The sequence below is a fragment of the Haliaeetus albicilla genome, chromosome 10, assembly GCF_947461875.1.
Source record: "Haliaeetus albicilla chromosome 10, bHalAlb1.1, whole genome shotgun sequence".
Lineage (NCBI taxonomy): Eukaryota > Metazoa > Chordata > Aves > Accipitriformes > Accipitridae > Haliaeetus > Haliaeetus albicilla.
In genome coordinates this window covers 34,202,785-34,230,263 of record NC_091492.1, presented here as the reverse complement: position 1 = coordinate 34,230,263, position 27,479 = coordinate 34,202,785, and the positions used below count along the sequence as shown (strand labels likewise).

The 27,479-nt window shown below is 38.6% G+C and overlaps 1 protein-coding gene across 2 annotated transcripts in view; it reads right to left on the bottom strand.

Annotated features, from left to right (window-relative positions):
* Positions 1-586: 586 nt before the first annotated feature.
* The window catches only part of ADGRD1 (adhesion G protein-coupled receptor D1), a 159,207-nt gene continuing 132,314 nt past the window's right edge, over positions 587-27,479 (bottom strand). For both annotated transcript variants that reach the window (XM_069794917.1, XM_069794918.1), the window contains 4 exons: positions 9,000-9,126; positions 7,733-7,774; positions 4,865-4,957; positions 587-4,170 (listed from right to left, as the gene is read on the bottom strand). In XM_069794917.1, coding sequence (XP_069651018.1) covers positions 4,075-4,170; positions 4,865-4,957; positions 7,733-7,774; positions 9,000-9,126 — 358 coding nt within the window. In that variant the 3' untranslated portion in view covers positions 587-4,074. The remainder of the gene's footprint in view (positions 4,171-4,864; positions 4,958-7,732; positions 7,775-8,999; positions 9,127-27,479) is intronic.

Here is a 27,479-nt window from a genome sequence, read left to right as displayed (position 1 = left end):
TCCCTGGGCAGCCTGTTCCAATGCTTGACAACTATTTTGGTGAAGAAATTTTTCCTAATATCCAATCTAAACCTCCCCTGGGGCAACTTAAGGCCATTTTCTCTTGTCCTATCACTTGTTACTTGGGAGAAGAGACCAACACCCACCTCGCTACAACCTCCTTTCAGGTAGTTGTAGAGAGCTGCTATATTCAGAGATTTGGTAGAGTGACAAGTTTCCCCTCTAAGTCTGAGACAGGATCTGTCCCATCTATAAATGTCATTTTTTCACCTAGGAACTGACCTTGACCAGGTTGCTGGAATAGTTGTGTTAGAAGAAATAATCTGCAGCAGCTGCTTCCTAAGATAGGCTCCTTTCTTAAAGGGGAGGGAATGAGTTTCCTCGGTATATTCTGTGGGTATAAACTTTAATACAAAAATATTGTCTGCACATTACCTAGGCACACCTGACGCATATAGTAGGACTTCTCATATGAGTAAAGCTCTGCTTGTTTAATCACAACAATAGTACTTATAGGGAGCCGTAATTGTTATGCTGTTGTTTATAACTCATGTCAAAAGAATAATTTGGACAAATACAAAGTTCCTTTAGGAAATTAAGATTTCTTATTTATTTTGGGGAAAAAAACAACAAACCTAAATTATTTTACTACTTACTGGCAAAGTCATTCTTGCTACATTACCTATTTTAAAACTCACATCTCATTCAATTAAGATTTCATACCATTGACAAAATGATGCTGTCCTGAAAAAAAATATTGCAATAGCTGCTATATACAAGCCCATAAATAAACTGCAAGATTTTCAGGCTTCAAAAGACTGAGGACAGGAAGAGATTGTTTAAAGATTCATTTGAGCATTTCTTATTCAGTACATTTGCTGCATTCAGTAACAACAAAAATACATTGAATCAAACAAAAAGAATGGACTTAGATGGCAATGGAACACATTTATACTTCATGGGTTTTTTACTAGTTTATCAAAAACAGAAGAAACCCCATCCCCAACCTAGTATTATAAATACAGCATTCTAGCTCTTAACCTCATGTGACATAAACAACAAGATAAACTGCTTCATCACAAGTAACGTTCAAAAGTTAAAGCATGGGATGCAGGTTATCCACAGTGGATCTCAGTAGATGCAAGATAATAAATGCTCCCTCAATATATAATACATCTATGTCACATTCTAAAGTATAAAACCAAAAACATTTTCATGCTTTTCTTATTTTTGTTGAACAATTTTAAAATATTTTATACCTGGATGAAAAGCAGATTTAGCCCTTTATACTACTGTCATTTGGTACTGTCATTTGTATGTCGCATATTTTTTTCAAATGGACCTTGGTAAGTGACACAGGTGACCAATATACATCAGGACAGGAGGAAATGAAGGCAATGAAAATTGTGTAGAGAGGAATGTTCTTAAAAATTAAGATTTTTTTTTAAATGCTTTTATATGTCGTCTGGTCCATTCACAGCACTGTTTGTGCTATAATACAATGATTATAAGAGAAATTATCAAGGAGGGTCACAGTGTAAAAAAAAAAACCCCCAAAAACCCAAACAAAAAAAAGCACAACAAAAAACTGCATGCTCCAGTATAAAAAATACACTTAAATATGTTGTCTGCACACAATACAAACACTGAACTCTGTTATCACAGTACTGTTCTGTTACAATCTCCTCCATACATTCCGAGGGCTCCTTCTACTGTGTCTTTTGGGGGAAAAAAATAATCTTTCTCAGGCCATGAAAAGCCCATATATTTGCACAGCTGTAAGACAGTCCCATGTAGAAAAGACTAGGAAAAAGCCATACGTGAAAGCCAAAATAAAGACATAGCCATTAAGATATTTAGCTTTTACTGACCCACCTTTTAGAGTTAGCTGTCAACAATTTGAGTTATTTAGCAATAGGAAACACAAGATTTGAAGCCTATGTATTTCATGCATGTATATGTGTGATATGCAGTATGTCACATTCTGCTCTGTTCCAGCTGCATATATCCAGCATATATCTGGTGAAACTAAGATGATCTCTGTAGAATATTTTCATTTGTAGCCACGGACAAACTTGGGTGGACTGTGGGGTTTCAGTTTGGTGACTATACCAACAAGTCTTGGCCAGGAAGGGGAGAAGGCAGAAAAGATTGGTCCAGACTGAAACAGATAATTTTTTCTTAGTGCAGGAAGGAAACATGGAGAAAGCTTGTTTTGGATCAATCAAAAGTGAAATGCATTGACGTTTTCTAAACTTTCAACTCCATGTCTTTTGGATGAAACACTTCACTAAATTCAGTCCTAATTGATGAATGTTTCCTGTTCCCTAAAGATCAATTTACTTTTATTTTCTTTTTTACAAATCTACTATCCAATAAACAATTTCCATCCTGCACATTAGGGTGCAAATACCTTTTCTCTTGGAAATCAATAGCAGATAGCTTGCCAGATTCACTGGGACCAGAAATGGTCTGAGCTGCTGAGGATACAAACTTTTAATTAAGAAAAGAAAAAAAACCAACACAAAACCTCTTAGCAAAAAATGAGGTTGAAGATTTGCATATTTCCCTCCTTTTGTAGTATTTTGATAGCCCAGTGTATGAGGAAAGCTAATTACCTTGGTGATTCCTGAAAACCAGTATACGCAGTCCATTAGGGAGACAGCTACTGCAAACAAGGAAGAGCTGGGGATAAGGAGACATGGTTTCAAAGCCACTCTGCACAGGGGGCCTCATCTTTGGAAATTGCTCTGGAGACCCTGGCTGCTGAGTAAATCCTAGAGTGAGACACATACTTAGGGGCTCTGACCACCTCTGGGGCTTATGGTCTGCTTTACCCCCAGCTGGAAAGGTGCAGCGTTGGCACAGCTGAGATTGCATCCCCTTGTGCTCCAAACATCACTTCTGAGAACCTACAAAACACTGGTCAAAAGAAAAATTACAGTGTTTTTTTCTCCTTAAAGATACTTCATAGCAGTACTAAAGCAGAAGCTATTAAGTGCTGAGCAGAATTTAAAACCACAAAAGACTCTGCAGAGACCTATTTAAAAGATGTCTGTAGGTAACAATACTTAGGCTTATTTGTAGTCTGGCTGTCTTCACAGTATATCATTGTGTTACTTTTTGTGGTTGGAATTCAGTGTCTCGATTTGACCAGTAAAAGGAGAAAGATAAGTCACAGTGCCAGGTTTTGATTTCCAAAAGCTACAGTGCATCTGTCAAATGCATTTGATGGACAGTTGTTGATTGCATCCAAAAGCTTCAGGCAAAGCAATACAAATACTTTGTATTGCAATATGTCAGCAGACACAAATCAGCGATAGAAATGCTGTGGACTGCTATAGGACAACCTTAGCCTCTTCTGCCTTTTATAGATATGATGTAAACAGGAATATCTAAAATACTGATAGGCCATGTATAGAAGTATTACGTTACATATGCTTTTATGAGCATAGAGATATACGTATATATTAGCTTTGCTAATTCCACGCCCATGCTGGGAGCTGAGTAGCTGGAGCCTGCTTCTCCCTCAAGTCCTGGCTTCCTTGTAGCATTTGAATTAATCACCACACTATGTATTTTGAATAAGCTTCACTTCGATAATTGGATTCTGTAAGGTAATAAATGTAAACTGAAAGTGCACAGCAAGACCAGAATAGCCCCATTACAACATCACAATGGGAAGCATTTCATTTTAGAGCATAAAAATCCATCTTTCCAGAGGTATGTTGCCTTTCCTCTGTTCTGGGAGCTGGAATGATTCAGATAGCAATAAGCCCTTTTTGCGTACCTAGTGTTTTCATCATTGCTGACAAAACCATCCAGTGTATATTTGTGCTAGTTATTTTTACAGATATTGCTAATAGCCAGGTGGTAGAATGTGTTACAGTTTTTTTGAAGGCAAGCAGATGAGGGCTATTTACTCAACAAAACAATATGGCAACTTCCAATTTATTAGGCAGTGATTAAAAAAGCAGTTTTCTACTGGTATTAACAGTGAGAAAAAACTGGTGTACACTGTGTCAGAGCTCCTGAATGTATGGCTTGATTTGCACCAAGAAGCTGGTATTGCTGTCAGACTGCTGATAAATCAATGCGGTTGGCTGAATTGGTGCTTTTATCCCAGGTGTTCAGTTTTGTGGGGGTTGTGCCTGGCCTGTTCCCAGTCATCTGGAAAACAAAATAATATTGAAAATAGATTTATTTCTTTTGCTAAATCACTCGTCTGGATGAAATAAAAGCTTGAAAACATCTATTCACATTACAGCGTTGTCAGAGTCTTGAGAGCATATGCCATAAAGGATTTTTAAACAGTTATTGCCAGGATCTAAGGTGATTGGCAGCGATCACTTAATAACACCTATCACTTCAGAAGTCTGGTTCTTTATAAAAAACAAATGCCTTTTGCCTCAAGACAATTTAAGGAGAGCTAGAAAAGCATATTCACGTGTTGACTTATTTAAGAGTTTATTCCTCGGGCTTAAATGTAAAAGTGCCCTATCAAAAAGCTATCATCATCAGACAAATACATTGCCAAAATGCTGCTTGAATGCATAATATGAAGTCCATTACAATTGGTGAGAATAGTCTCATTGAACCATACTCCAGAGTTCATAAACCTTTGTTTACCTTTATTTGATAATTTACCAGAAGGCAGAATTTTGTCCTTTGCTTTCAAAACAGATATTGTAGCTCCAACTTAATACTTGCTGATTCCGCCTGTCTATACCATACGTTAGGTTAGGTACTAAAAATACTTAGGTGCCTTCTTGTGTCCTGTTCTTTCTAACAGAATTTAATGTGGAACACTATCAAGTACAATAGGGGGAAAAAAAAAAGAAAAAAAAAAAGGAGGAATACTTACAATGTCTGAATTGAAAGGTTTCACATTGATGTTGCGAGTCGAACTACTGGTAAGGGACCAGACCTTGGTTTTGTGCTTAAAGGCAGCTCTAACCTTTGGGGAAAAAAATGAAACCAGATAGAAGATTCCTTTTGAAAAAGTTGTGTTTATTTTCACACATGTAGCTTACAATCATTTCCCCATTATCCTTCCTCCACATTAACGTCACTGTATTAAAAGACAGCAAACAATCCACTCCCACATTTTTCTTTATATTTATGGTTTCATTTTAAAATTTAACTTTACTTTTCAAGTACCCATACTTTAAATAGGAAGCATTGTATAACCTCACTTGTTTCTCATTTCATTTTCATGTTATTTGGGTTATCCCATCGTCCTAGATGTCCAAGGTATGACTGTATTAGCATTCATCATGTTAAAGACAAAAAATAATAAAAGCAGAAAAACCCAAATTGCAGGGCATATAAGCATACCTCCCCAGTATTTGCAGTTCTGGTTTGAACAATTTCATAAAGTGCCACTATATTGATTTTCAGCAGCTCACTTTCACATTTTCTAACTAAATATGTAGCCCCAGTGTCGTGGTTTAACCCCAGCACACCAGCCAAAACCAGCACACCCAGGCTGGACCGCAAGCTCCCCGATTTGGGCAGGCTCGCCCTGGAGCTGATGCAGCCCTGATGGTGTCCAGATGCCACGAGGACTTAAGCCAGCTGCCAGCCTTTTGAAAACTGAAATTATTTCAAGATGCTGGATGAACTTTCCTATAGATGTAGGAAGATTCTGCAGCAAGGTGAAAATAATCAGCTGCATAAAGAAAAGATGGTGAGACAATCGTTCTTTAGACAAGTAGGGGAGATTTATCAAGGACTACTGGCTGGAAGTGATTGACCAGCGTTACGATGTTGTGATAAAGAACGTCTTGTCAGGAGGAGCATAGTCTGAAAAATCTTTCTGAAAGTAATCTTTCCTCCCTGTTCTACACTGTCATGGCCTCAGCAACAGTACTGGGTCCAGCATCCCAGGAAAAACAGGGACCAGCTGGAGACATCCCTGAAGAGAGCAGTGAGGGTGATCACAGGTCAAGCAAACACATGTTACAAGAAGCTCAGGTTGTTTAATCAAAAGAGGAGACTGGGGGAAGAGAGAGTATGTCTTAAGTCTTCCCTTTCCTTTGGAGAGGAAGGGAATTATCTACTCTTTATACATATAGTAGCTAAAACAGGAAACAAGAAGATCAGACTGCAGTAAGAAAGATGAAAACTACAATTTAGGAGTGGCAGTAGTGAGGCTACTGAGGCACAGAGCCAAATTGCTGAAAGAAGTCAAGGGGCTTCGATGACCGAGCTGTCAGGGGTGACACTGGTGCACTGGACGTGTGCCGCGGGAGAGGCTGCTCAGCTCCCCATCAGACCCATTCTCCTGTGCTTCTTTATAACGTGTGTGCGTTTCTTGTCCAGCCGCACTAGGAATAAAGATCTCTTTTTTTTACCCAATCACTTGGAAATATCTGCAGGTTTCTCTTTACAGTATCTGAGTTTTATGGTAAGAACAAAATTCTCAAGAAGAATTCCCACAGTTTAGCTGAAGAAGTATTTTAGATATGCATAGCATACGATGAAGCCAATAAGACCTGCTCTTAAAAAATGACAGTTCATATTAGCTATATATGAACTGGTTTTTGGCAACACAAATTCAGAAAAGTTTCTGAATTTAATTTCTCATGAGGTTCCTGGAAAAATGGCAGCAATTCAAATATCTGTATTTGATGTAAGACATTTGAAGTTTGACAGCAGGAAGAAAGCTTTCTAAGCCTGGGGGAGGATAGAATAAAGAAATACCTTTCCTCCTTACCTTTAACCTGCCTCCTTAACTTTAGTTGATTTCAATAAAGATCAAGAATTTCATAGTCAGTCCTGACTCTCCAAACTGATTGTAGCAAGGTTCATATCAATGCTCTGAGACTGAATAGGTTGGCAAATATCAATAAATAATAACATCTCCACAGAAGAGCTGGAGTGCTATTGTTGCATAGGAAGAAGCAGCAGGCTATGGAGCAGAGCTACTTAACAGCATCCAGAAGAAAGAGCTGCAGGAGAATCAAAGCTATGTGGGTATTCACTGAGCAGTACCCTCCACCAGCATGCTGGAAATGGTTTTCCTAAGAAACTTTTGTTATCAGTAATACATGTTGCTAAGCATTTTCTGCTATCTGCCGTAGGAGGAGAGGGTGCTGCAAGATCCAGGCCCAGCAGAAATGGTCTCCACAAGCCCCATTTACATCAGCCTTGCCTTGGCTTTACCCCAGTTGCTCTGAGACAGCCTTAATGCAAAAAGATGCCTCTTGGTCTGCTACGAAAACCTGAACTTCCTGCCAAGAAAAATACCTGGAATAGGTTCTACTCTGTTTCGTTTCCCATTAAGGACTGCATGAGCGACATCCAAAAGTATGTTTTGCTGAAAATAATATTTATTTTCCTCTCTGGAACTGCAGATGTAACAAAGCCAGAGGCCCCCCAACAGGGACTGCCAGAGTAAGTCCTGCTCCCAACATTTCAGCACCCTCCTTTAGCAGCACAGCCCATGCCCTGCCCAGCCCCTCCAGCCCTCAGGAGGGGCTTAGTCTTGAGCTGCCTTCTCTTATCTTTTTCTTGTTTTTAAACCTTTCTTATGTTAAATAAAATAAATGTCAAGCATGGGTCAAAATGCCACAAGTCACAAAGCCTCTAACAGTCATGTATTAATTGAAAGAAAAAAGAAATCAGCGGCATAGCAGGCAACAATAATGGGGAAAGCCTTTTCTTGTTTTACACTTGCGTGACTTGAATTTGGCAACACCAAATTTGTTAACACCATTTGGTCACTTACCTCTGAATTCAGAAGACAGTGAAACAGGAACATGAAAAATCCCTGAAAACAGATAAAAGGGAGAAGGGTGAAAACTGACTGTGAAGAATGAAATGCAATAATGTATTTCTTACAGTACTGTATAAAGCAGGTATCGAGTAGCTGAAGATCTATAAATATTGAAGACTAGGCCAAACTGTGCCCCATGTTAAACTGGAGAAACTTGCAGCATTAGGTTGCTATGAGGCTTGTCTGGACCTTTTCTTGTAAAACAGCACCTCCTAAACTTTGGGGTGCTAAAGGAGAAATCTGACTGAAAAGAAGCGGGAATTCTGTTTTCATGACAACAAGAGAACTTTTTGTCTGTGCTTGCAAAGATAAAGGCAGAGGGAGATGCTCTTTGGGAAACACCAGATCAATATTTTTCACAGTAGAAAAGGAAGCTCTTAACACAACAGAATTTTGCTATCTTTGGGGTTTTTGTCCAATGGAAAGTGAAAAGGTCCCACCCCCTTTCCCTCCCAAAATAATTTTATTTTCTTCTGGGGAGTATTCAGCCAAACCTGTTTTTATTTTGGATGAAAATTGGAACTTTTCTTATCAGCTTATGGGGAGAACTCTGTTCTTTTTGTGACCATAGGGCTATTTGTTCCTGAGACAAAAAAGGATTTACAGGAGCTCATTTTTCCTTCCGCTTTGTAACCACTATTCAGGAAAGAATAATAACACACCCATAGATTTATGCCTCTACTGAAATGTCTGCTTAAGGCTAAGCAGATGCTTACATTCCTTCTTGGACAGAGCTATTTTTCTGGATTGGTGTATTAAGAAGACGAGGGTCTAGTTGCCTGCATGCAAGAGTCATGTGCAGCATGCAGAATAGCTCCACTTTTCTCCTTATGATGCACCTTTCCCACAGACTTCTCTTCGCTTTCATTTAGTCTCAGTAATGAAGCCTCAAACTGACACTGAAAAACTGTTCTGGTATCTCTGCTGAAGAATCTTGGCTGTGGTGCATGATGCTGGAAGAATGAATTTCATTTCTCAAGCTTACTGTCTCATTTATTTAATTATTGCTACCGGAAACACTAAGGAGTGGGATAAAAGTTCTGTTCATACAGAGACTAAATAATTGCCAGCACTGTATGGTCAGCACAGACTTAAAAGATAGAGGAAGGAACATAGAAAAAATCCAATAAACACAAGCCTGTGAAAACATTACTTATGATCCATTTATTGGATCTCAGCAGCAGTTCAGTAGCCATAAACTTTCCCACCAGGTACTTACTTGTAGTGAATTGAAAACAGCAAATATATACTGAAATACTAATGCGTGGGCATTGACAGACAAAATCCCAAAGATCCATGAGCTTCCCAAGATTGGTAAGAGAACAGCAACGGCTTTAGCTGTTAGTCTGAAAGAGAAAACGAAAATAGGAAATGTGATGAGACAGTTAAATAAATTTCATCCCCCACACCAGGGAGTTTATCAATTATGTCCTGGCAGCAAGGCAGTGTGTGTGAGACTCTCTTCACCATAAAATTCTTTTAATGGGCAAGTCTCTTAATTACTCATTCCTTATCTATAAAAATGGGGATAACAGAACTTTGGTATCATGTGGGATAAATATAGATTGAGAGTCAGTAACTGAGGGTGCAGGGGAAGAGATGGAGAGATGGTCATATAACTACTGCAGTCATATCTTCAGCTTACAGTGAAGTATCGTTTTGTCAGTGAGGAGTCAAATGTGAGAGTCAAAAACAGAGGGCAGAAACTGAGAACAAATGCAGCATCACATGGAAAAACTAAACCCACTATATAGTACATCCAAAATACATTTGCTCAGCACCACAGTTGAGTCAAGACAACACAGTATTTCTCTTATAGAAAGTGACTTGGGATTTTTAATCACCACAGATGGGAACAAACGTGATGTACCTCTGCCAAATGCAAATCCTCTAACACGCTGGTATTCTGCTTTGTTCAGCGTTGATTTAGAGAAACGTATGTCAAATATTGAAATAGCATGTGTTTCTTGGAGGTCCCTACTGATATACGTTCACTCTGCTTAGCTTGGAGGACTTGGCAGAATTTCAATAAAAGGTGGTATGACAGCTGAAAAGCTAATAGCACTGAGAAAATAAGAGGGATTTTTCGTTTTGCCTTAATGACTTATGTATAGGATGTTTGTTATAGCAGAAGACAGAAGGAAATTGTAGTATACCAGAGAATTAAATGATCATGGAAAGCTTTCTGCAGCAGCTGAATTCTGTGTACCAGATTTTATATAAAGAGTAAACAAAGGGAACCACAGAGAAAACAAAGGCATTGCGTTTAGAATTGTAAGATCGCAGTTAGGTCTCCTCAGTGTATTCATAGTCTTCTACATTAAACACCAAAGAACCTTCTACAAGGAGCTTATTTCCTTCATCTGCAACAGGAATTAAGGGCAGACAAACTTCACAGAGCACTCAGGACCCCATAGAAGAGGTATGGGCAATAATTAAATCTGTTTTCTGCTTTGATGTAAACATTGCTAATATCTTTCTCTGCAACTGAATACCACTCAGCCACTTCCAAGAAAGACCAGCACAACTGACGAAATTTAACTCACAAAGATTATTGCTTATTCCACACAATCGTCTTCTCCTTATGAAGCCCTCAGAGCATCATCTCTGATTCATGCTAATGAATTGCTCTAAAGAATTGTACTTTTGTGTCTGCATATAGCCTCTAATATTGACTTCAAGAGTATCGTAGTAAGAACCCTACAGAGCGTTTCTAGTGTAATCACAGAAAAAATAGGAAGACAACCGGATCACTCTATGGAAGTCCTTGCCACAGGATGCTATGGACATCTAAAAAAGGATCGTATAAATTCACGGAAGATAGTTCTGTTGTGGATTGTTGAATGTGACAATTCAGATGCAGCCACTTGTGCAGGAAGTCCCTAGTCTTTTGTGTGCTGAAAGGTAGGAGTATGTACTCAGAGAAGAATCACTCTGTTTGACCTTTATAGTGGGGATACAGGGTTGGATGGATCCCCAGCCCATCTGGTTTAATCCGAGATGGCAGTCCTTCTGTTCTTAGCCTAATCCATCTGGCTTTTTGATTAAAACAATAAACACCTCTACAGCTCATTTTCACATCAATTTGACTAGGTAAAGGCAGGTGTAAAATAGAGCTGGGCCAGGTGACCAATAATGGAGTTAATAAGTCAGCACTCACTTTTTCCCAGTAAGTGCTATTCATCTAGTTCACAGCACTGGGCAACCCAAAAGCATTCATGATGTCTTTCCACTCTGTAACCACTCAAAAACCCCCGTGAATCCCACAGGAGAAAACATTCTTGCTGTCAAAGCACTACTAACTCGACAGCCCAGTACAATTTTGCCTGTCAAAGATGAATAGACGTCAAACCCTTGCACACCCAGGCACCACATTTTCAGTGACAGCTGGCAGAGGACAAACTCTTCCTCCTGGGCAGTGGAGTACAATTTTGGTGGTACAAGACAGAAAGCACACAGAAGGGACCTGTCCACATTTGAAATATCCTGAACCAACAAGGCAGATCTAATCCCCACCTACCACAGCACTTATAAACACTTACTTAACTCCTGTTGCGGCCTGCGGGATTTAAGCACATGCTTACAATTAAATATGTGTTTAAAATATTTCAGTGGATTTAGTCTATGGTACAATTATAGATGAAGAAGCCAAGAGGGCAGTAAAGGGAACAGGGGTAGTGAGAAACTAAAGGTCAGTCCATGCTCAGTAGAGCTACATTTTTTCAGAAATTAGCGGATTTCTATTTAGCTGGAAACCTATGCAATCGAGAAAGCTGTTTTAGGGAGATTAATGTCCTACCTATGCCTTTTACCCCCTTGTACAGATTAAAGTATAGGTTCAGGAAAGAAGTGCATAGAGCTGCATGACAAGAGACCACTTGTAATTACAACAAACATAAAATAAATGAGAATTTTGTACAACACAATTCAATGAAGAAATCTTTTAATTAAACTTAGAGACAATACATCTTGTTCATTTCAGTGACCTGAGCACACACTTCGTTATATCCTTGATTAAAAGTGTGTGTTGAAGAACTGCATAGGCTTCAGGTTTATAGGGAAATCTGGGGTGGGGAAGAATCTGGAATCTTTCTTTTCTTTTTTTTTCTTTTTTTCTGTTTTGATTCATATCTTTATGTCCTTGGCCATGAATATTTCTGCACAATTGAATTTAATTCTGCAAAGAGTTTGTTCAGCCAGAAAATGAAGGAATACCTTAAAGCTTGAGCTCTCCTATTTAATTAAAAAAATGCATTGTAAAAGATACAATTTTAAAACAACAGATACAAGTTTATTTTCAGGAATCAAGGATGCTTTGGGGTTTTTTCTCTGTTAAGATTAAAGTTCATCACCTTAACTCTAACATAAGACATGCTCCACTGGGGAGTAGCCAGCAGACCACCTCTTGCAATCAGCTTTGTGCAGAAAGACCTGTATAATCCTACAGAGCCCTTGTGCCTTCAGGAAAATGCATCTGTGCAAGGCTCGGGGCAGACTGGGGGGCAGGATACACGAACACCTGGAAGATGGATTAGGCACATTCAGATTCCATGATGGTTTAGATGTCCTCTCTAACCTGATGCAGGAGGTCATTAGTATGCCCAACACAGCTACACTTGTAAAACTGTCCTCATTACAAACAACCCTTTTTTCTTTTTCTCTTTTGTTCTCACGCTCTCAGTTTTTATAAAATTTGCAGTTTGGAATGTAATTTTCCCCAGCTGGTTTGTTGCCAAAAAATAAGTTTTTGTTATTTCTTTTTGAGGCAGAGCATAAAAAGGTTCATCTGTAATTTGTAGTTGGGGGCAGAATAGAGTTAGGTACTCAATTTCAATGTTTTCAAAATCATTCTTACAGTTTGGATTTTCAGGAGCCTTTAACATCACAAATGCCTGATATATTTTTAAAAATCATGTATTAATAAAGACTGCTCATTCTTAAGCACAGGCTTCAGCACATGTGCAGCAGAAATACATAGCTAAAAATGAAAACAAAATACAGACGTGGGATTTTTCATGCAAATGTATTAATGATTCATGCACATCCATTTAGAAGAGCAGCCATGTGAGGGTGAAATTCATTTAAGACTATCTAAGGGTCAGCTCTGCATATGTATCACTTAAATCCCATTAAGTCTTTTTTTTTTTGCCTAATTATTGCATAGCTTTCTATGCTTGTGTGCTCTGAATTTCATCCTATGAAATTATTAGTTCAAGGTGTTTATGGGCTTTACTCACTAAGCAAAGGACTCAGCTCTATTATTCCTGGTCCTCTTTTATTTTATTCCACTCACCCCTCCCCTTCCCATCCTTATTTTATTTTGTCTTTGAACTTTAAAAAAGAAAAATACTAAATGTAAAATGCTGCGTCAGAACACCATTAAGGTGGTAAGGTTAAAAAATCTTAGAAATACAAAAGTTAATGTTCCACTAGGCACATTAATTCCGACACACTACACATACTTTACTTTTTTTTATTCCCATTTTTCTTTGCTACGTGAATATTTTAGTAGATTAGTTCTAGTACACTAAGATATAAAGCATAATCAAATATATGTTGTTTTTGGAGAAGGAATACTTCATGACTTAAAAAAAAAGACACTACTATAGCTTGAACTTTATATTGTCTATGAAATTGGTGACATGAAGAAGCAATACTTTAGGGCAGGAGCAAGTCTTTGCAGATATTAAGGTCCAGCCCCACCAGGACTTCATAAACCTTGCTAAGATCTTTCCTTGTCCTTGCATCCTAATGTGTCAGAAAATAGAATGGCCACTGCCTTATGAAGGACCCTCTAAATTTCTCCTGCGTGCCCCTTCTTATGCTCTGGCCTTTGAAATTAAAGCAACCCAACAGCCTGTTTCTCACATACACTTTTAAAAGCTCAGATATTGTTACTCTTCTGCAGTCTAATAGCATTAATTTTGGTGAGCTCTTTGTCTCTCTGCATCCTATACACACTGAATGATCAGTCCTGGAATTAATTAATTAGGAACAAAGCAAAACCAGCACAAAAGTTTTCTTTTCTCCTTTCTATTGTTTCCTTTTGCCAACATATTTTTTTTAAAGTATGTACCTGCTATTACTTAAACAACTTCTGGAAAATACAAAAATATCTCGAGTCTGATTAAATTGGAATAGCCTTTGGGATATTACTAGCTGTACATAGCCTATCTATCAATTCAGTCTACTGTCAGGGTTGTTTCTCACGCTGCCCCAACACTAGCAATCTCTTCAGCTGGGCTGCAGAGACATCTGAAGCACCACTCACCAAGAACCACTTTGGCATGACTTGGTTTCATTCAGGTTTGCATGGTTGGTCATTGCAAAAAGCAAGCAGCAATGAATTAGTACCGCACAGTGCCACATCCTCTGCCATCAGATCTGTAGAGGCTACTCTGCAGATGTTGCTGGTCCTTATAAATTCATATATCGTCCCACTCACCTGAGCGCTTGTGTATGAATCCCATTGTCGGGGGGGACAGTGTGGAGTCCTTTGAAAATCCTTAGGAAATTTTTCTTCTTGCAAGAACAGCGTTCTTTTTTTCATTGTTAATCAAGCTGTCCACTTAACATGTACTCACCCTTTGAATCTCCTGTTGTAAAAAGTATTTTTCTTCCCTTTTCCTGTTCTTGCAGTTTAATTCTAATTCCTGAGAAGTAAACCTTGCTCACCAGAAATCTTCCACTCCAAATTTCTTCAACTGGCTTTGTTTGGTTGCTTTTGTTTTAGCATTCACTTCAGTGCAGGATTTTGATATTTTCTGTGTATCTTGCTCAGTCAGAGACAGACTGTTAGTGTTTTACACCAGCTGAGATCCTGAAGTGTGCACTAATCAATCAGCAGAGGAAGGGAAGTTTTCTGAGTTGGATAATTATCATAGCCGTATTGAAGTCCCAGTGTGCAAGAAGTACAGGTTTCGGCACCTCTGAGATGTATTTTCATTATCAACACCATATAAAATCATTGCACTGTTACTGAAGTTACTAGGAACATTTTTCCAAGAGCAGGGTTGGGCCTTATAGTTTTATTATATTTGCAATTGGTTTCAAATGGCTCTACTCAGCTGAGATTACTCCCTTCCATTTATTTAATCTCTGCCCTTTTCTGCTATTGCCCTGAGCACACTGTCGATATCTTACACTGATGCAGAACGACTACACTGACAGCTACAAGAAAGAAATTTCACTGCTTGCAGAAAGAAAACTTTATTACTTCTGTGAAGGGGACCCCTAATTCACACATCAATTTTATTGGTTATATATGGAGCACTAACCCTTTTGAGGCTTCTGACATCCACTTTTCTGTCAGGATGCCTGCTGAAGTAAGAACTAAATTCAGACCCATAAGCCAATATTATGTAATAATTGGAGGAAACACTGTCTAAAAAAAGCAAAAATCCTTCACAGCAATTCAGCAAAATTGTCACCTTGACAAATAGACCTTTTAACTGAAATTTCTCTCTTGTTTCTTAAATTCTTCACTAGCCACTGTCAGCAATATCCTTTGTACTTTATACAAAAAATAAACACCCCAAACGCAATAACTAACATTTCAGACTAATGCTAGGACAAGTTGAATTTAGCTTCAGTTTCCCATTTGTTACAAGTAGTGTTCACTAACCTCTAAGCTGGAAGCTGGAGAGCTGCTGGAAAACACAAGCAGCAATTCTGCCTACAAATGAAAATGTTTTTCATTCAAGTTCAGCAGTGCTTCCAACAAACACCTTGTCTACGCCTTCTGACCAGCACTCAGGCTTTCATTCCTGCTGGCGTCTGAGGAACGGCAGTTCTTCTGACCATGGCATTCAGGAGTGCTGTGGGCTGCTGCTCACTTTGTTACCTGATTCTCCAAGGAGCAAAACCAATACTAAGCTATTTAGGTGGTGAGTTGCCACTGACATCAAAAAGACAAATGGAAGAATACTAATAACGACTCATCTTTTTTAGTGAACTAGGCAGTGAACAGCAATGAAAACATACACAGCAGTCTTCAGGGCTAGTCCAAAGCCACTGATATCATTTGGAGTCTACAGGATCACGATCCCTTCCACTCCTCAATAAAAACCAACCAAGTCGCGGTAGAGTAATGCATTGTGGGTGGTAGAAGAAGCTCAGCAGAGTAGCCGAAGCACAGGCTTGAAAGTCAAATCCCTCAGGACCCCTTCTAACTTAGCAACCAATTTACTCCGTACATTGCATGTAAGTGATGTTGAGAGTAGGTGTTTGGGTTTTTTTTTTTCAAAATGAAATGACTCTGATCTCTGCTAGACATCTTGATCTAAGGAGTAGAGCTCTTGTCTCAGAAAAGACAGACATGGATTTTAATTATGCTCCTGCCACTGAGCAGTAGCTCATGAACTCCTGCAAATATACATGCACCTTTTTCTCCTCCTACACTTTGTCTTGGTTATATAGACAATAAGGCTGATGGCACAAGGAATGTCTTTTAATTAGCATGTACACCATTCCTAGCCTAATCTTGGGTGATTTCTAGGCACAACTATAATAAATTACAAAAAAAACCCAAAACAAAACAAAACAAAACCCAAAAAACCCCACAAACTCACTGGTAACTGCAGATGCCATTTCCCATTTTCCCAAATGTTATTTGCCCCTTCGAAGTGACATTGTGAAGCTGAATAAGAAATACTTGCAGACATTTCAGATCATTGCTTTCCAGTGGGTGCCATTTATAATCCAGGGAAGATGCTGCTAGTCAAAAGTATTGTAGTTATGAAAAAAAAAAAAATCTATGCTGCAACAGCAACTAAATTCAGATTGATTTTTATCATGTGAGTGGGAAAGGGAGTGGCATTACTCCTTTTCTGTTATGCTCAGTGTACAATACCCAGCCTTCTCACCACAGACCCTCACAAGAAGGCAGATGCTGCCAAAGCAGTGCCACTTCTCATAAGTCTTCCCAAAAAGCTACAGCTGCCTTTAGTAGATACAATATTTGCCCAGAGTATAGGGGGTCTGGGCTCAAATCACTCTTCTGCCTAAGGGATTGCTGTTCCCTTTTTTCCAGAAGAGCATTTTGACTCCCTGCTTGATGTTCATTCTTGCTTATTGAACCTGTTCAACGTACCTTAAATAATTAAATATTCGGTGGGTCAGAGAGAGAAGATGTACTCCACAGATTAGTCGTAAGGCACTCTCCTGAGAGAGAAAAGTCCTACCTAATCCTTGCTTTATTAACATTTCTTATTTTATATTAAATATTCAGTGGAGCAGGGACTGAAATCCAAGTCTCCTTTCAAACCCCCATCAAGCCTGACAAAATAATGGCCATGACCAGAAATGGGGGTACCTTAAGAATTTTAATGTTGAGAAGGCAATTCCAGGGGCTAGCAGCATTAACTTTTGACTTCAGCACCTAACCAGGGATTTAGGAATCCATGCCTTGCTAAGGCATCCCACAGATCAAGTCCCATGTCACCTCCATCACTTCTTGATCCTAAAACTACAAAAGGAAAAAAACCTAATCCTAAAGAAAGTAGTGAGTACTTAACTAAAACTTGTCCTTCTCCTTGTCTGTAATGCAAGCTATTAAAAGAATATAAAGAATTAAAATGTAATTTCCTTGAAAGCTGCATTTTCTGTAGTTACAGTTTTCCCAGGGGAACTGAATTTTCAGTGGGATTTTTCCATTCTCTTTCTAAAATTCCTTTCTCCAACATTTTTTGACACTAACTCTCTCATTGCACTGCTGCTGAGACAGCTTTCTCTGCTTCTCAATCCCCAAGCCCAAGGTTAGAGTTAATTTTCCACTGAACTTTGCCATTGAGTCGTCAAAGAAAATAACAACAGCTTATTCTCGCAGTAGAAGAATGTCCCACATCTAACCAAGGACTATTAATAATTGAGTTTGGAAGAGGAGGTATAGTACCTGCACTGAAAGGCTTTGTACCGCAGGATACCCAGTTGTACGTGAATTCATTCCCAAAAGACACCCAAAAGCTTCTCTGCTGTTAGTGAAGTTGTTGTTTTTAAGAGGTGATTGGGAGCTTTTGCTAGTGAATAGTCTTGTTGTGTATTTATGCTTTGATCATCAAAACACTGTGTCTCTCTGTTTCTTTTCATGCTCTGCTTCTATTGAAGCATCACTTGAACCTCAGGAACAGCCCCAATGTAACAGAATATGTTTTCTCTTTTCCCATAGCAACCTCTAAAAGAACATGCAGTATAAATATTTCCAGATACATGATCAGTTAAGATCTGCTGCGTACCATCATAGGTGAGCAATGATACAATCCTATTGCGTACAATCCTTTATAATAAATTCACAATCAATGGTGCACTTCATTAAAATGCAGGTAGACTAAAGGGTTGACCATTTGTTGCAGTCACATGTTAAATTTTTTGGAATTCCAAAAAATGTGGCTGCTGAAAAAGTTTTTTGGGAGACTCCAGTAACGGGTGACAGAATAAATTTCCCAGCAGTTGCTATTGACGACCACGGCGAGAAGCCAACATAATCACATTCTCAGAAAACCATGTGGAAAATGAAAGCAACATAAAAGAAAAAGGAAAAGAACAAGCCCTGTTCCTTAGAATAGTGGAGATCTATGGATTTCTTGGACACAAACTGTTCACTTCCCTATTTCTCACAGTGTTTGGTTCTCCCTTAAAAGCTGATTCTGGAATTACTTTAAAGGACGTAAGAGGGGGAAAAAAGACAAGAAAATATTACCCCCTTCCACTTCAGGGGTTCTTTAATAGTGTCACGAAAGCAGATTGACTGGGAAGTCTGGAGGGATTAATTTGTTGTTTTAAAAAGAAAATAAATTACAATGTTCTAAAGGGTCAGGTCTTTTTATATAGCATGCTATTATTAAGCGTTGGTTTGTTTCCAAAGGTGGAACAGTCCTCTTGTTTTTTTCAGTTTACACCTTACAGAGCAAGCACCAAAGAAAAGAGCAGCATTTTTTTCTCACAAGACAACAAAAACTATGGAGGAGGATTTGGTTTTATCCATATACAGTTAGCCATGAGCTAGTCCTGGGTTCAAAACGGTTATGGTATTATTTCTGTTCCTAGACCAGACAAAGGTACTAAATAATTAGTTGCCAAATATGACCATAAAGTTAGTTATAGGAGCAACATATTAATAGGACAATCTAACCTTGGCTGCTCTGGATGCACTGCATATGTGAAAACAGATGTTCCTTCAGACTCCCCCCTTCTTCTGACGGGGACCTAGTGCCTAGCTCTGCTTTGGAGTCAGCCCAGGAGAAGGAATCTGTTACAACAGCTTATTCCCAGAAAACTCATTACCTGTCTCTTCCAAGGACAAGGCAATGAAAATGTCCCAAAGGGCTAGATCCTGCCTGTGGGTGCCAGATGGACCAGGCTAGATGTCACCTACTTCTTTTCTCCAACATTTGCACCTAATTATTTCTTCCACTACAGTCTCCATTGTTTTATCCATTTTCAAAGCTCCCAATTCAGGACTTCTTCCAGCTCATGACAGCTTTCTGTATAGACTATCCCAAGGTATAATGTCTGTGTGAGGCATGAATCTACATTAGCCCAACACTTACTATTTTTAATTGGCTAAATCTCTGCAAGTCATCTTGAAACAATATACTGAAAATTAGTCTTATTGTGCTATTTACAGCCATCTGAATCCTTTTTATAGTTATTATATCATGCGGTGAAAATCTTTGCTTTCCCGGCAGTAAACCAAGATGACAGGCCCAGTGCTAATAAAGAGGGATTGTCAAATTAGAGAAGTTATGAAAAGGACCTCATATTGTTCGCTTTTCCTTACATAACGGGAGATTTGAGGGAAGAATTCACATGACTGGAATACTGATATGAAAGGGCACAGCTCGTTCAGAAAGGACATGCAGGGAAAAAGGAAGGTTATATCAAAAATGTAGTAGACCTGCTCAGAGAGCCAGAAACTATAGGCAGGCAGACATTTCAAAAATCTCTGTGTAAAAATAAAGGCAAAGGAAGCAGAAACAGTATGGCAGCGTACGTCTCTTTTGGCTTGCCAGTCCAGGAGGCTAATGTGATGGGGCCTTTTTTTTCCCTAAACATCTCAAGAGTTGTCCAAAGCACAGGATTAAGTGTTAACATGGAGCTCGGTTTATTTAATTAATGATAATAATAATGAAATACAGTTTATGAAACTGGTTTTTTAAGACATAAACATGCAGCCAGTGATGTAACCCCACTACAATTTTTTTTTTCCTTACTCTGGGATGTCAAACCAGGAATATCATATATTAAAAATATGAAGTAGCCCCTACTTTGTGCGCCATGCTGGTGATGTCTGAACTGGAGCGTCATTTTGGAGTTTGGGTATCAGATTTCAAGAAAAGTGTAGTTCTCTGGAAAGACTCTGGAGGCAAGCAACAAAAATGATTGGTAATCTAGAAAACATGGCCTGTCAAAAATGGTACAGGTTTTCAGTATAAAGTTTGCAGGGGAAGAAAGAAACTGTTGTCTATGTGCGGTGGAGAAGGACAGGCTGCTATTTGTCCTTTCTTAAACTGCCCTTGTAGAAATGTCAAGCTTTTTAAGAGAAGCCATTAGGAAAAAAAATTCTGAGCTAGCTACACCCTGGAGAGACTCAAATTTCCATCCCCAGAGGCTTTTACCAGTATAAGTGATTGTGTTTTACACACAATTCAAGATGGTCAAGAGCAATTACACAGCCAGTTTCCACTGTTCAGCTGACAAGTGGCAATGAACTTCATAGCTTGGTAGTTCTGTATGCCTGGGAACACCCAGAAAAAGCAGCCTCACAGAGGTTTATTGGAAATCTGTAGTTTTGGCAAATATTTCTGGCTCTTAGCTTAAAGTCAGTGGGGCTCCTGGTTTAATTTAGGATGACAAAGTAACAATCACATATACCCATGCACAAAATTTCTGTGGAATAACATTCATCCCCTGAGGAGCTGAACTCTGAAAATGATCTCTTGACCTAACCAGTCTCAGTGACCCTTAATTATGCAATGATATCAACAGAAAGATCATTCTCCCATCTCCATGGCAACGGTACCACTGAACAGCAAAGCTATCAAGGTCAGGCATATAAACTGAGAAAGAAAAGTAATTTTCTGTGTAATGGTTCATACGAGCTTTAACTGCAGTAGTGGCAAATAAATAGCCATATACTTGCTTGATCGCCTGTCTCAAATGTACATAAGGGAAAAAAAAGAATTGCTGAAGTACAACTACAATCACGCTGCCTTGCTGTCTGGTTTCTAAAAACTGCTAGTGACTGCTGCTTTGGAGGATAACACAAACTGCAGAAAAGCATTCAGCTATGCAATGCTGTAATGTGAGGAACCTGATTTCTTATTAAGCTGGCATTAAAGAAGCCAGGCAACATACGGTTTTTATTGTGTTTATCAAAGTTAATGTCATAGCTGATGCTGTATTACTTGCAGAAAAGCCCAGTTAGAAAAGTTAAAAAAAACCCGTTTTCTAATTTGTCAAAACCAAAATGTTTTGCTAACTGGTTTGATTCCTGCCTTCTCCCAAGGACCTGCTTGCAAATGGAAAATATGGAAAAATCTGCGTCCTTCCCTGCTAACCTCCTTACAGCATCCAGGCTCTGTCGTGCCAGGCTCCGGTCCCCTCCTCTTTTCCCCCTCACTCCTTTGCAATATTGGAGAGGTCTCCAGAAGCAGGAGGTTTGCAGGCTGCCAGCCAGCTGTCTCATGGGGTGCGGGCTGGCCTTGGAGGCAGATGCCTGCTGGGGAGCTGCCCCAACACCAGCACTTGTATCTGGGGCTCTTTTGGCTTTTTGGAACCATCTCAAGCCCTTTGCTTTAGTAAGATGCTGCAGCATTGGGGACGGTTGTGGTTCCATGTACATTATGAAAATGAAAAATAGACTCTGTGGTCAATTATTTTTTTAATTTCTGAGCTGAGGATTTGCTGATTCTCTTGTTCTGTACAGCAGGCTCAGACAATAGCTCATGACAAGCTCCTTTATGCGGTTCCATACATATTTATTGCTGTCTTATTGCTGCTTACTTTTTTGAACAAGTCATCCGAATCGTTACCATCTCTACTCACATGAGAACACCCAAGGCTTCTCTGTTCTGTTACTGTATTTGGATATTCCCTAGTTTTTGAATATCTTTATTAAAATAAGGCAAGTAACTTGGAAGGGTGGCTGGACAGGCTACGTGAGACGGACTGGGGATAATACACACAGCAGAGCTAAAGAACATGGCTCTTCATGGGTGATGACAGCAACTCACTTCGAAAATCTCACTATCCCTGACATCCTCATGCTTTCAATTATCATCTGACTTAACTGCTTTTTTGATTATTTCTAATGTTGTTCCAAAAGAAAAGTGCTTTTTATTCAGTTTCTTTCACTAAAATATATGTTTCTGCCTCACATCTTTTTCAAATGAAAAGAATTGGGAATAATTTCCAATTTCTACTTCCAAAACACATGTAACATATCTATAGGTAATGACATTTTATTACTTACCTGAAGATAGTATCTAAAAGTTTAAAAGGACTTTTGATTCTAAAATAGGACCTTTTCTTTATTGCAATTACCCATATTTTTCATTTATTTAATTTTATTTTGAGAGAGCGTTGTCGGGAAAATATGTAAATCACACTTAGCTAAGAGCTGTGTCAGACTGGGTAGTGATTTACAAGGTTGCCTAGAGCTCTGCACAAGGTGCATGTTTAAATAAGCATTTACTTTATGTGCTGGCATAACTATAATATTTGTCTTATTATTCTGCATAAAGCTGACATAGAGTTCTAGGATTATAAATTGGACCAAGGATGTAAATGCAGCAGTTCAAGCAAACTCTTGAAGTTATTGCTGTTCCCAGTGAACTGTACCATTTCATGATGAACAACCAGCATTTAATTGTTACTCTGGTACCAGGCGTAAAGCTATGACTCATAATATTGTCTTCCTCCTACCAGTATTTTCATGGCTTAAAATCAGATATTAAAAGATTGAAGCCTAAAAGCAACCAGGACATTTTTAAAACAAAAGAATGTGAACTCCAAAGCTGTTTTTCACTGTAGATTTTCAAAACCTGAAACTATCTGTTGTTATAATTCTAAAGTAAAGAGGACATGCTTTAGTTAGACAACTTTGGCGGGGGTGGAGAGGGAGGCGAGACCACACCTGCATTATTCCCATATATCACAATATCATATCGCTAACAGCATCTTTGACCCGACTCCTGTGTATGCTGGCACCTTGTAGACCACAAAAGACTCATCTGGAGCGATCCAACCTTAGGCATGGGGCCAGCAGAGAATTTTGTTCTCATTAAATGCTGTATAAATCCTGATGTGACTTAAGAAGGCCCCGTGTCAATGTATTGCACCCTCAAGCTCCCGCAGAGAACAGCTTTCACCTGCGGCGACTGCTCTTAGTGTCTATCAGGGACTGATAAGGTGGAATCAAGAAATTGATTCAACCATAGATCAATAAGCACAGCATAGGTTTCTAGCCGTTGAAGATGAGAAATAGCTGAAGGGTGGCTTGGTATGGCCCCTTCTCTCATAACCTTCCCTTCCATTGCAGACTGTGTTGTGCTCGCAGCAAGGTTTCATCATGGGGATTTAATACCCAAGTTTTAATAAACCTCATTCTATCCTGATATTCAGATACAAACCCAAACATGCTTAAGCTCCTCTAATGAAAAGTATTATATCTTTATACTCAGAAAATCCAGCAGCTCTTACATATCAAGTTTTCCTGGTATATTTTGTACCTGTATGTTGTGTCTTACTGCTCTTCCCAACACAAGAAATAGGCACATGAGTATCAGAACTGCTTGTTCCTTTGGAGCCCACAATCAAAAGGCCCTGATCACCCTTGAGCAGCAAATCCTGTTTAAGGAGAAATGACAGATGGAAAATAATTCCCACAAAGGACAATTTTGGCTTAGAAGGAGAAAACCAAGAAAAAACTAAGCTGTGGAAAGGCTCACAATGTCATCTTGTCCAGCTTAGCCATGAGACAGGATCAGTTGTGGCTCCTGGCACCAGAATTAGCCTTGACAGACATTGGTGCAACCACTTCTGAAAACAGCTCAAAACCAAAAGCTCAGCAGCTCTCCAGGTGATCAACTCTGTTGCTTTGCAACTCCCCTCCCACTATTGGAAGCTTAAAGATATTTGATTTTTTCATCAGTTTATTATTATTTGTCCCTTTTTCTGTGGTTTTGCAGACTAGCTTCCTCTCTGCAGCTATGTTTTACATACTTTTAAGCTTTTATTACTCCTCCCAAAACGTGCCTGAAATGCACCTGAAAAATCACAACGTGGCCTGAAACCTTTCTCCAGTGCTATGACTCTTACAATCTGTGATAAAGAAAGCACTGCCATTACTGTCATTATGGTTCCTAAAAGATTAGCACTTCCTCATTAATACTCTCTTTGGCAACATTCAAACCCATGTATTTTTAGTCTAAAACTCTGAGTCTATAGAGATACCCAATAACGAGATACCCAAACTGCATTTGTATTTGTCATATTCAATGAGCCAACAATTTAATTAGGTTGAAGACATTATCATTGGCAGTAGCACTTCAGCTCACTAATTGTCATTGCTTAATACTTTCATTTTAATTATTTCCTTTATTGCCAGTCAACTCTCCTCCTTCCAAGAGTTTCCATGAGGTACATCACTCATGCTGTTTGAAGCCATGTTCAATGAACATGATTCCTTACACACAATTAGAAATTGTCAAGAAAAGGAATTGCTGAAAGCAGATTTGGCCTGCCATGCTGCTCTAACTGATGGCTCTCCTTCAGCAAATGGGAGAAGATCTTTTCTTTTCCAACAGAGCACACAAAAGCAGGGGCTCCATTTCTCAGAGTGTTGCACTGCAGCATCTGCCACCAAGAAAGGCACAGAAAGGATTATCTAGTGCTATGGATTTTGAATCCCCGTAGACGTTCAGAAGAGTTTGCAGACTGTAACTAGCTCCTCACACCTCTTGGAAGGGGAATTAAAAAAAAAAGAAATTCTCTAATGGTATCACAAAGGGGTGGAATTTAGTTATGGAGGAAGATTAGGGTATCTCATTTGGCAGGAGATCTCCCACAAGAGCTTCAAGTGCCACGATTGACAAGTACGCTTTGTGAAAATGAACAGCAGCAAATAATACTTAGAAAGAGAAGGGTTTGGACACCAAATGACATCAAACAGGAATGGAATCACAAGAACAAAATGCAACAAATACACAGTATCTTGCAGAACAATGCTTGACGTTAAAATCACCAAAGCTATCAGCACTAACTCGGAGGATTGATATCCAAGACAAAAGGTGACTGGGCTGAAAGGCAGGCGGTGTGTTTATAAACAAAGTAAAATACTGATGCAGAGTCATGGCATGGAACAGATCATTGATTAAACAGATGAGCAATTTGTCACAGTGCATTCGATGTGCTGCAGGAATATAATGGATGGCTTTACAAAGTGCTTTGGAATGGTCAATTATACGGTTAAACCATACAGATGTCTGCAGCATCATGACCTGTTGGAGAACAACCCTCTTGTATTCCTATCTGTCAAATGGAATATCTTTCTGTACAGCTTTTTTTTTTTTTTTTTTTTTTTTTCAAATAACCAAAGTAAGGAATGGGTTTGCATTAAACCTACATACTGTTTTCAGTTTTATGCAAAGTGCTTTATGCTATATTAAAAAATGCGGAATGAACTAACACAAAACCTTACATGACTTACTTGCCCTGCTGAGCTTCCCTTGAAGCCCTGTTTTGCTCCCATGCACTGCAGCTACTGTCATTTGTTCCAATTTTCAGTCATTAATTTAACTAAACAGAAAAAATGTTTTTCCTACACTCAATGGAAAACTAAGAGGCTGTTTTATTATTTTACTGAGTGAACACTGAGCTGTGAGGGATGAAGGAAATGAGTAAAATGAAAGAAAGAATGGGGTAAAAAGCTAAGAAATATTTCTAATTTTGTCGTAATTGCTTTCTCCGTGGATGATTATGATAGCTATCACTTCTGGTTCACCAGCTTCTGAAGTGTACACTTTATCAAAAAGATAGAGATTTTTTCCAACTCATTGGACCACTTCAGAGCAAGAGTGAGAAAGTATTCAATAAGATTTGGACTTGGCAATTTATTCAAGAAAAGTTAATGAAACTGTCTCTTCTGGACAATGCAATGCAAAAGTGAACTAGATGGGAAAGCGCAGTGGTATGGCTAAATATGGTACCTTTGTTTCTAGACTAAAACTACTACTCCTGCAACAGAGACATGCTTTGCATTTCTTCCTCTACTACGATTAATATTAGTGTTAGTGCAAAACTAAGTTCTTTGAAAATTGTAGTAAACTTTAACCCTTGTAATCCAGGAGCCACGTAACTCATGTAATCAAAGGACTACCTGTGACAGACTTAATCAGGGAAGAGTTCTCCCCATGGGTAATGAAATGTGCTCATTTCTAAAACACTCACATTAAATATCTTTTCTCACTGTAACAGAGAAGTAACTTCCCAAGTAAACACAGCAGTCAGACTTTGAAGGGGTAGAGCAGCAAGAAAAAAGCTATTTAGGTCCTAATAAGAGTTAATAAATGCACTGAGTGGAGTTAAGACTTTACATGCAGCAGAAATAAGTAAGAAAAAGAGTTCAAATTGTCCATAACTCAGAAATGTAATCATGTGCTTTTTCAAGCACATGAGCAATTCCATTAAACTAATCTGCTTTAATTGCATTAAGCTTAGAGAGACTACTCATATGCTTAAACTCAAACATATGATTAATTATTTCCCTAAAAGAGGGCCCAGTCAAGAATGGATAATGCAAACAAATGTTGTATGTATGCATTTAAATGTTTCAAGGTATTTGATTCAGCATTCTATAAACGAAAACATTCAAATTAGCTTTTTGGTGGAAAACCTGTTCCCTGGATGCAAAACATTCTCAGAAAGCACCATGTGAATTATTACACAAAATTATTTTGTTGATTGTCAATAGCTAATCGCCTAATAAAAGCTTCAAATATAATCAATCACAACTAGAGTGAAACAGCTCATATTCTATACATGTGTTCAATATGCTTCAGAAAACAATACAAAAAGCATGTCTTAAGTAAATTCAAGTAGTAAATAGGGGCTGATAATAATTCTTTGCTCAGCTTTTAACAGTAAACTGCTCTCACAGAATTAAAGTTCCAGACGCTAAAAAAGTGACCATTTTCACACACACACAAAAATTCCTACAGTGACCAAATACTTACTGTTCAGACTGTCACAGGAATCTATTATGCATTCATTAGCATCTCTGATCATATACTGATTAATTAATTATAGTCATCTTGCCTTAAATTATTGGGTATTTTGCAGTTTATGTATCATATAAACATACCCTTTTATGCTGCTGCTTCAGTTTATCCTATCTTTTATGTTAGGGATGCTATTATTATTTACTTTAAACAAACTAACAAACAGACACATCCACACCAGTATGTCTGAAACTAGAATAAAATGTTCAGCAACATGCTGTCTGTTATCTTTATTGTGACAAGCAGTATATGAACCCGAAGAAGTCAATCAGCCCATAATGTACTGCACTTTATACTGGGCGAAATGTGAATGGGGAAGATGAATAATTAATTACTATTATGATAAAAAAGGAATTTTGTTCACAACTTTCTATTCTATTTTGGCCTTTAAACATGAAGTTCAGTGGACGCTGCCTTCAGAG